This window comes from Acipenser ruthenus, chromosome 15, assembly GCF_902713425.1.
Source record: "Acipenser ruthenus chromosome 15, fAciRut3.2 maternal haplotype, whole genome shotgun sequence".
In the NCBI taxonomy this organism is placed as follows: domain Eukaryota; kingdom Metazoa; phylum Chordata; class Actinopteri; order Acipenseriformes; family Acipenseridae; genus Acipenser; species Acipenser ruthenus.
This window is the reverse complement of record NC_081203.1, coordinates 17,535,460-17,546,366: the sequence shown is the minus strand read 5'-3', so window position 1 is coordinate 17,546,366 and position 10,907 is coordinate 17,535,460. Positions and strand designations below refer to the sequence as shown.

The 10,907-nt window shown below is 42.8% G+C and overlaps 1 protein-coding gene across 5 annotated transcripts in view; it reads right to left on the bottom strand.

Moving 5' to 3' along the window:
* Positions 1-847: 847 nt before the first annotated feature.
* The window catches only part of LOC117422379 (codanin-1-like), a 44,413-nt gene continuing 34,353 nt past the window's right edge, over positions 848-10,907 (bottom strand). For 4 of the 5 annotated variants that reach the window (XM_058987235.1, XM_058987236.1, XM_058987238.1 and 1 more), the window contains exons 22-28: positions 10,042-10,120; positions 9,221-9,426; positions 7,906-8,013; positions 7,402-7,465; positions 3,657-3,847; positions 2,422-2,583; positions 848-1,903 (exon numbers count right to left, since the gene is read on the bottom strand). In XM_058987235.1, the coding sequence (XP_058843218.1) occupies positions 1,820-1,903; positions 2,422-2,583; positions 3,657-3,847; positions 7,402-7,465; positions 7,906-8,013; positions 9,221-9,426; positions 10,042-10,120 (894 nt within the window). In that variant the 3' untranslated portion in view covers positions 848-1,819. The remainder of the gene's footprint in view (positions 1,904-2,421; positions 2,584-3,656; positions 3,848-7,401; positions 7,466-7,905; positions 8,014-9,220; positions 9,427-10,041; positions 10,121-10,907) is intronic. The other variant, XM_058987239.1, reaches the window with a different exon arrangement.

Here is a 10,907-nt window from a genome sequence, read left to right as displayed (position 1 = left end):
GAACCACTTGGTGAACAATGAGCTGTGCTGTGCTTTATACAAACGATACATACCTCTATGACGATATCATGGAAAGAAAGTAGCAATAATAATATGCATTACCGCCAAAGGTAGAACACCACTGTGAAAGAGGCCAGTTCCATAAAAAATATTCACTGCATGCAAAATACATCTCATAACACAATTACCATGCACTGGTTCATTAAAATCAGACGAGATGTTCCCAAGATATAGCCATCAATAGAGCAGCCATTGGATGTCAATACCATTAAACAGACAGTCACCAAGACCTGCATTAGCAAAGTGTGGAATAACAAAGTTTCATCAAATTTGTGCAAACCTATTTTAAACTGAACAAGAATTGAAAATAAAATGTCTTTGAAAACACATGGGTGTTAATGACAGGAATTCTGGAGCTTTGTGTTTGTTATACATATCTGTCCCTTTCTATAGAGGAAAAACCAGCCTTAATACCCTCGACACTAGGAGATACCTCTCTATCAGCCATGTACTAAAGGCCTGCCTAGTGCTTTCCAATGACGCTTACACAAGCAAAGTACAGACCACATGTCGTCACCTAATTAGTATGCTTTTTACATAACAAAATTCATTTTTTTATATCAACAATTCAATTTGTCACATAAAATTGTAACAATTACAGATAACAATTCTTTTGATATCAAACAATAATATTGTCTATTGTTCATATCACAAATGTTATTACCGATATCTCCACAAAACATTACGGATATCAGTAAAAGAATTGTTGGTATCAGAAATTGAGGATTAAACATTAAAACGGTTTGCCATAAATACATGGACGAGAAGTTCTACATAAGAGGGATAAAAAAAAGGCTATTCAATTTTTAAATAAAGAAATAATTTTATTCAAATACTTGGTTTAAAAGACATGATTAACAAGATACAAGAAGTCCAATATGAACTAGAGAGGAATCACAAACGCATTGGTCAGCATTCATGGAGAAGGGCAGAAACAGCATCAACACCAGGGTTCAAGGCAGCTCCTGCAGCCCCCAGCCTGCATCACACCATGCATGAGAGCATGTTAAACCCCATGAGACGAGGCACAGGGCTCCTCACACACTGGCAACATGCTGGGCTCCAAGGCAACAGAAGGGGCAATAGCCAGTGGCCAAAGGATGGTGCAAGGGTAGCCACCAGTAACAGAACAGGTGGAAATAGCTTGGATGTCTCAGTAAAGCCGAGATATGGCTTGGACTGCTGTGGAATGCAAGTCTTCATCCCCACCCCTGGTACAGCGCAGGTAAGGCACCCTCGCCTCACCAGAAACAGGCTTGGAAGGCACTCAATGAGTTGATTAGGAAGGCTTTCCACTTTATGGCCACTTTTCTTCCCTCCCTCCAGCCCAGCAGCAATTCTTGCTGGAGAGAGGTGAACGGGAGCAGATGCTTTTTAAGCAGCATGTGGTGCTGGCTCTCTGCAGTGGACTGCCCCTGCACTGGGAAACAGGAGTACCTCCAAGTAATAGGGGAAACCATACGTGAAGTAATCACTCCCATCTTATTGTAAAGAGCACACCTACTGATGAAATCTAAATGCTGTGTGCAGGTAGCTTTGGGTGGGGCATGTCTGTATGTTTGGTACTGCAATGGAACAGGTGAACCAGATCACTGGTATCCACAGGGGGCGAGTTTCTGTGCAATTCTGGGTCAGGCAGTTCCTTGAATTTCTCCCCTGTACCATTTGCGTTTCAGAAACTCCATCACAGTGCTTCTCCACTGGTTCCATTGTCAGTTCCAATATAGGGATCCCAGTCTCCACTGGCACCCCCTGCTGTTCAGTCACTGTTCTGCAGTGGCACTCCCTGGTATTGCTCCTGCTGAAGTCTGCAGGCTGCCCTATTGATTTGTTCCATAAAGTCCTATTAGAAAAATAAACAAATATGTAAGTAAACAGTAAATCATCACCAAAAAGGACATCACTAGACCTTCATCCAACCAATGGAAAGTCCTGCCATAGATGTGTAACTATCAAACACTTTGCTAAAGAATGTCATTAACAAGTTAGCTAGGAAATTCGTTCTCTCTCAATATGTAAAAAGCTGGTGCCACAAATAAATACCATCATATTTTGATACTCCTAATAAGTTGAGATAATGAATGTCCACAGCAAGCTTCATCAAAACTGGATAAATCAAGCACATGAAAAGTGTCTCAAATATTTAGCACACTGTCTCAAGAAAGAAGGGACCGTGTATGGTTCAGGGGTAGAGTGTGTCGATCCCAGTGCACTCACCGTGTATGGTTCAGGGGTAGAGTGTGCCGGTCTCAGTGCACTCACCGTGTATGGTTCAGGGGTAGAGTGTGGGCTGAGCCCCGGTCTTGGTGCATTCACCGTGTATGGTTCAGGGGTAGAGTGTGCCGGTCTCGGTGCACTCACCGTGTATGGTTCAGGGGTAGAGTGTGGGCTGAGCCCCGGTCTCGGTGCACTCACCGTGGGCCAAGACAGCGCAGACAGGCTCTTCCAGCTGCTCTGCACCTCCTCTGCCCCCAGCAGGCCTCTTCCTTGCAGCTCGCTGACAAGAAACAGGAACTCCTCCCACTGCAGGCAAAGGCACGATCACAGCGCATTTAAACATACAGCACCCTGAGTCATGGAGGGTAATATGTGGGCTCCCACTTGCTCCCATGCCAGGTACAAAGTATGACAACTGTGGGCAAGATAATCTAATCAAAACTCTAATCTTGCTAGACTATACAGCGCGTCCCAATCCCGCGTAGTGTGAAACCTGGGTCCCAGCGACCCACTTCAGGATGTGGGTCAACACGCTTTGTCCCGGGTTGAGCGGGACAAAATACATGATGGCCGTTCGTGAGTCGACGCAATAACAAATAGCCACGCATGCATGAAGGTTTCACTTCCGCAAGGAACGTTTCTGTTTATTTTGTTTAGCCATATTTTTGTTGATTGAGACTCACTGCGAGTCAGATTGCAGCAGGGATGAAGAAACATTTGCTCTGATCAACATTTGGGCCGCTGGTTCAATCCAGAGAAGCTTGGATGGAAGCGTCCGTAACAAGCTGCTTCTAAGACATTGATACGCGCATTGTGCACCTGCGTCTGTCACCCAGGTCACCCCTGCTCGCGTACCCGACCCACATGACAGCAGGTCCTGACACGGGTAGAACATGCCGGTGTGAAAGGGGCTGTACATTTGCAATTTTCTTAATGGCTTTGCAACACAACAGTAAACCTGTCCTCCTTATAACCAAGAGAGCAGTAACCTGTTCAGTTTTTAAAAATGGCTTCAGAATATTCAAAGAGGTATGACCCAATTACCATAAGCATGGAATAAACATGACATGACAGATAGAATTTGTATTGCAAACAGCATTTCCACCATGCATTCTGTATTACTGCAGGTCAGCTGCAGTCACGATGGGCAGGACAGCAGATCTGAGACTGTTAGATGGCAGCTGCTTGGTTTACAGTGGAGTCCTCTTTCCCTCCCACAATAATATTGTAGACTTGGAGAGTGGAGACTGTGGCCACTTCCTACTTGAACCACACCTAGTAGGAAACTTTAATTTAAACTCTGATTGAGATGGATTTGCTGGAGTGTAGCTCCTCTGTGCAGTGATGGAGAGATGCAGTCTAGGTGAGGGCAGGCTTACCTGTGTGTGTCCAGCCTCCAGGATGGAAGCCAGGTGTTTGTCAGTGAAAAGCAGCTGAAGAGGGACGGGAGTGCGGAAGACGTGTCTCCACAGTCCCAGGAGCTGATTCAGCAGGGCGCGGACCGGGCTCCCCCTGGCACTGCCCTCCTCCGCAGGGAGCTCAGGTTCACCGAGAGGCAGCTGGCCTGACACTGAAGAAACACAACAGAGCTCAGCGCAACACACACACACACACACCGTCTAACCATTCCATAACTCCCACTCTGCCTAAGCTTCTCGGAAGCAAACATGCATGACTGACGACTCAGACTTTTTCAGCATTAGGAAACTCAGCAAACCCTAATATAACTTGCTGTGTCAACCGGGGTTATTTTCCTTAAAATCGCACGAGCAGTAAGCAGTTTTTTGTTGTTTGTCCTAGACCTCTTGTTGGAAATCATGGATCGAGAATTGATTAGCAGTTTGCTACGCATGTGGACTGGCAGAGCTATACTGGTGTTCTTTTCTGAAAAGTGAAATTGCATGTACTGCTAACAATTGATAAGAGACCTTTCATCTACAAGCTTCTTGTCCAACATTGACTGCAAGCTAACAAGATAACAATGCTGTGGACCAGAAGGGGCCAGGCTCTAAGACTTTTGGGAATACAAAGCATGAAGGAGCTAAAAGGCTCCCAGGGACTACCGTTGGACCCAAAGGTTCACAGGGAGAATAAGAGATAATGCCACTGGACTCAAAGGGTCTCAGGCAAAACGGAGAGATAGGAACAAGGAAGATAACAAAAAACTAGATGGATGGACCTTTTTGGGGCACCACCAGGGGTCTGAAGAATGCACTGAGTTCAGAGGTCGTCACACTAGATTACACACACAGACACACACACACACAAAATTAAATATTAAAACAGAATAATGTGTTGTACCTTTTCTATTGGTTAAGTGTCAGAGAAAGAGGAGGAGAGAGACACCTATGCAGAAGGGTATTTAATGTCATGTAAAAGATGTAACAACTGGTAATCGGTTCTATACTTGGACTGGTTTCCCTGCATGTATGAAATAAACTTAACACTGATTAAGAAATGGCGTCTGTGCAGTTTCTTAAACATCGATAGTCACGTTTTAAGTTACATCACCTCTTGAAGTCTGCAGTAATGAATGTTATTCGTGTTCTTTCCTAACTGACATTTACAAATCATACTGGGAAGGTTTTTAATGTCACCTCTGACACATATAGTTCTGGACTGATCAACTTTGAATATGTATTTATTTATATAACTTTTTTCGCAAAAACTTTATATATATTTTATATATACAAATGAATTGATTGACAGCTCTAATTATAATATATATTATATATTAGAGCTGTCAATCAATTAATTTTTGATCAGTTAATTTATGAGCATTAGGTGATTAAAATCGGTAGATTAATCCATGCACATTTTCTAGTAAAGATAACAATATTATAGCAGCAGTCCTGCATAGTAATACAAAAAAATCAATACAACCTAAAAATAAATAAATAAGGCCAATAGGAATTTGGTCTTTTTAAAAGCATTTTTATTATTTTTTGATTTTAGTAAATGGAACACATTCACAGAACATCGGTTGTTTCCATAGCTATGTAGTTGGCTTCCTTGTACTTCAGAATCTAGCAGAACCTGAGGCACCGAAGAGATGAAGCCGTTCAGAATCTAGTTAGATACCCGAGAATACTGTGGCTATTGACAAGCGATTGCTTAACATGCTGTCGTAGTCAGAAATCAGAGAAAGCAATTCCACATAATGACCTCTGTTTGAAGAATTGGTGCCTTCATCAGCTCAGGTATTTCTGGTGTACACCTCCATTTTTTCATAGAAAGAACTTGAAAATTGATTCGTAACCAAATCGACTACAATGTCTCCGTTGTCTTATGACTTTTTTTTTTTTAATTTGTAAATAAAAAACAGAAATAATCAAGGTTCTCAATATAATTCAATAACTGTCTATAAGCAGCAATATCGCGCAGAATTTAGCTATGCTTACACCCTACCCTAACATATTTATGTCCCACCTCTGCTCACTAATGATTGGACAACTGTATAAACAAGGGGCAGATCTTTGACTCTCCCATTGGTTAAACCTACTAAAGACCTATTAAATCGGAGCAGCCCTACTAACTATCTATCTATCTATCTATGTTTGTTTGCTTTTGTCGTATCGAATACTGTGCTTGTTTGTTATTATTAGATGGCTAACAAGTACCAGGAGCTGTCGCTTAAAGGCCAGCACCAACCTGGACAGCACTGCACTGCACTAAATATATTGCATTTCACCACTTGCACGTTAGCACTCACTCTGGACTTGTGATCGGGTTGTTTATCTACTGTGTTTATTGTTTCAGGACTAAACCTCCTGGGTTATACTGCGCAGTACACATCGTTGTGTACTACCATATTATTTACAGTTGTCAAGTGATTTTGGGAATATAAATAAACATCATTGCACCTGGAATATCACCTTTCATTGATCACCGCATCACTGCTACACCTGCGCACTGCAAACCACTTTGCCATAAGAATAAATAAATGCTTCCAAACAATTTTGTGAAAAGTTGGGTAGCAGTGTAGAGTAGTGGTTAGGACTCTGGACTCTTGACCGGAGGGTCATGGGTTCAATCCCCTGTGGGGACACTGCTGCTGTACCCTTGAGCAAGGTACTTTACCTAGATTGCTTCAGTAAAAACCCAACTGTATAAATGGGTAATTGTATGTAAAAATAATGTGTTATCTTGTAACAATTGTAAGTCGCCCTGGATAAGGGCGTCTGCTAAGAAATAAATAATAATAATAATAATAATAATAATAATAATAATAATTTAGAATATGTAATTATTAAAATGGTACTCGTTCAACCTTCTTTTCTCTTATTATATTCAAGTAGTTCATTTTTATTGAGTTTGTTAACTCAATAATTCTCTCTCAATAATCTGTTCTTTATATCCTCTAAGATTTATTTTCTGTTCCTTTCTCTTTTTTATTGGTATTTTCATCAGAACAGATCATTTTTATCCTTATACTCAGTTTAGGAATGGCTCTTACTTCGGATGTGTAGGCGACATATTTAGGTACTGATGCATTTCAGTAGGTTTCAGGTAAAGATCTGTTTGAATAGATCCTTGATCAAGTTTAACCAAGGTATCTAAGAATTAAATTTCAGATTTTGTCCACCGTAGACTCACTGAGGCTGGATATTATTTACTAGTTGATGAAACTGGAAAAGAGATTCTTCTCCATGTGTCCATATTCCAAATATGCCCTCCACATATTTTATATATTCCAATAGTATATTTTGAGCCTTTCTGGGCTATTCTGCTTGTAACTTATTTCCAAAAGTCAAATAATCTATTTTCTTGATCATAGTTATTATTTCTTTTGTAGGTATTATGTACTTATCTTTTCTGTTATCCAGTGCTTCTTTACATGCTTCTAAAGTCTCATTCCAAAGAACACTGGGGTACAGGGATTTTGCAGTCATGCAAAATAAAATCCTATTCTCTGTAAGTTTAGTCTTTATTCTAATTATCTAACAAACCTACTACATATTAGCACTGAGGACTTCACAAAGTTATAAGTAGATCAATGCACAGACTCGTGTGTCTAACTCTCCATATGCACAGACTCATGTGTCTAACTCTCCATATGCACAGACTCATGTGTCTAACTCTCCATGCACTCCGCCCTGATCGACATGAACAAGCTTCACTCACCCAACACACAAGCCAGTCCAACGGAGCACCGTGCCAACATCTGCTCTGGAACTGGAAATATGAACTGGGGAAGGAGAAAAGCAATGGGGGTTTAAGTACCAGCTTTATTGTGGGCTTCTACAACGGCACCTCACGATTTACTGGCTTGACTGGTTTCAGTGAGGAAACCCAACTCCGGTGACTCAAAAGTGAAATAGGTTTGTGGTTTCTTCCTAGCCCCTGTGTACATTGATAAAAATAAAAAAGCATAACATTTAAGGTTTAGGCAGCAAGAAAATAAAGTTGTTTATGTCACACATTTGACTTGCTGTATTTAAATCATGCACATCTATTACACTAAATTTTGGGGCTGTAACTCTTCAGCTTTCCGGCATTTTTCATATATCACTGCTAAAACACTTCTGACACTTTGTCACAACTGCTGTGTATCGATGCTGTAGCAGTTCAAGTGCTAGTTATAAAGTGCAGTGTAGTAGAGCACTCCACCAGCCTGCATGTGCCTACCTTCCTGCAGCACAGAGTCTCCCCCAGTCTTTGCAGAAGGTCCTGGATCTGCTGGAAACCGACCCTCTCCTCCTGGGACCGGGGCCCCAGCGTCACACTCAGCACCTCCTGAAACACACAGAGCAGCTCCGCTCAGCGCACACAGAGCAGCTCCGCTCGGCGCACACAGAGCAGCTCCGCTCGGCGCACACAGAGCAGCTCCGCTCGGCGCACACAGAGCAGCTCCGCTCGGCGCACACAGAGCAGCTCCGCTCGGCGCACACAGAGCAGCTCCGCTCGGCGCACACAGAGCAGCTCCGCTCGGCGCACACAGAGCAGCTCCGCTCAGCTCACACAAGAGCAGCTCCGCTCAGCGCACACAGAGCAGCTCCGCTCCGCGCACACAGAGCAGCTCCGCTCCGCGCACACAGAGCAGCTCCGCTCCGCGCACACAGAGCAGCTCCGCTCAGCGCACACAGAGCAGCTCCGCTCAGCGCACACAGAGCAGCTCCGCTCAGCTCACACAAGAGCAGCTCCGCTCAGCGCACACAGAGCGCTCCGCTCAGCGCACACAGAGCAGCTCCGCTCAGCGCACACAGAGCAGCTCCGCTCAGCGCACACAGAGCAGCTCCGCTCAGTGCACACAGAGCAGCTCCGCTCAGTGCACACAGAGCAGCTCCGCTCAGTGCACACAGAGCAGCTCCGCTCAGCGCACACAGAGCAGCCCTGCTCAGCACACACAGAGCAGCTCGGAGGTGGGAGCTCTTGATTAAAAGTAAACGAGAGGAGGGGGGGACGAGACATTCATAATAATACTGCATTCAAACAAAACAGGAAACAATGGCAATACCTTCTACTGAGTACTGCTGGGACGGATATGGATCCTTCAGGACTGAGTCCTTTAAATTTCAGGCAGTATTCAATTTGTTTAGTGCGCAAAACGTATATGCTTGTTCCAAATATTGACACGCATTTTGTGTGTCTCAACTGTGGAGCTTCTTGTTGTCTTTAAAATGGCCTATATCCCTGTAGTCACAGCTAAGGATGTTAAATTGCATTACATTTCCTAAATGTTTAAACGTTAGGATTAAATGCATTTAAAACTAAAACGTTTAAACTTAAACATGTTGGCAATGTTTGTAGCCAATCAGAAGAGCCATCATGAGAAGCCCTCTATTCGAGTGCTGTTACTTTTATATGATGCATATGATGGATGCTACATTACTGTGGATGAGCCGTGTACATTTGTGTTATGGAAACATTTAAAGTCACTGACTACAGTCACAGTAGTAGAAACAGCACATGTCCACTGTGTGTATGACTCAGAGCAGCTTACCTTGATCTCAATGATGAGGTTGGAGGGCAGCGTGGCTTTGTGCTCACACCCGGGGGGGCAGCTGGCCCCCTTCTCCTCCAGCCTGCTCGCTGTGGGTTCAGGGGGCTCTCTCGGGGTCTCCCCCTCGGACAAGGCACCGACAGGAGGTGGCGGCAGGGATTTCATCATCCGGTCGAAGGCCGCCTTCAACTCTCGCTTAATCAAGGCTAGCAAGAGAGACATCCGCCAATAAAGGTCCATTGGTTATTCCAAAAACTTGTCTAAAAACTGTACAGCTGTGGCCAAAAGTTTTGCATCACCCTATAGAATTAATAAATGTTGCTTCATAAAGTTGCACGAAACCTGCTGAATAATGTTACGTCAACAAATTAAATTACATACTGCTTTATAGTTGTCCATATACTTAAACTGAAAAACGTGACATTTCGAAATGGAACAAGAAATAATGTAGTACTATTATGGTGGCCGGTACACTTTTGCAATACAATTTTGATTACATGATGTTAAATAAAACATCTAAATTATGTTTATATAGTTTTGTTTTAAATTATGTTTCAATTCTAAAATTCTAGGTGAATTTCACCTGGTTTGCCAGGAAGTAAAGCAGTAACAGACTCCCTGGACGGTAAGGCAAGCAATCGGAGAACGTGGTGTAGTACCAGTTGTCTTGTTTTCAATTGAAAACGCATGTTTGTTATAACGTGTTCCTTTAGAAACTGCCCAGGAGACATGTGTAGCTAATACAAGTGAAAAATGGGTAGGCTTTGTGGAATTCTTTTGTCAGCTACAATTACTTTAAAGCAGCAGGAGTGGGCTCTTACCTGCGATATTAGCAGATAGCCAGGTGCACGCCTTCTCGGTGGCTAGCCTGACTGCAATGTCCTCTGCTGTGCTTATAACCTGCAGAACAAGCACGCTCCTGTGACTGCCAAGAAGCCAATGAGGACTCACTTCTGACCAGGGGCCGCAGTGCTTACAGAGGCTAAACAAAGTACCAAATAACTGTGTGGAAGATTACTGCAGTAGAAATAGTAACATTGACTAAAACAACAATCTGTTTCAGTTTTGATTAGATTTTTTAAATTTTTGGTATAGTTCTTTAAAAAATTAAATTCAGTTTATACTCAGAATATTGAAGACTCACCAAACTTAACCACAGCCAACAATTACCCTTCTGACTAAGAGAGAAGTAATAGTACATCTTGATCATTGGAAAAGTAACTAAACACTAGAGTTGTTTAACCCTCAAAACATTTCCAGTCAAGCTGCTGTTCATTGAAATGCTTGGCTTCCCTTCTGCAGTTTATTGATGATGCAGACCCCCGTCGGATCCACAATAAGACGGGTAATATGGGAAGATGGCCCTGTAGAAGAACGGCTTCTCGATTTATAATTATTATTTATTATTATTTGTTTATTTAGCAGACGCCTTTATCCAAGGCGACGTACAGAGACTAGGGTGTGTGAATTATGCATCAGCTGCAGAGTCACAACTACGTCTCACCAGAAAGACGGAGCACAAGGAGGTTAAGTGACTTGCTCAGGGTCACACAATGAGTCAGTGGCTGAGGTGGGATTTGAACCCAGCAGCTATTTGTTATACAAAGCACAAGTATATTTAAAGTATCACATGTAGTTAAGAAAAACATTTTTTATTCCATAGGATTTTTTACTAAAACCCTCTTTT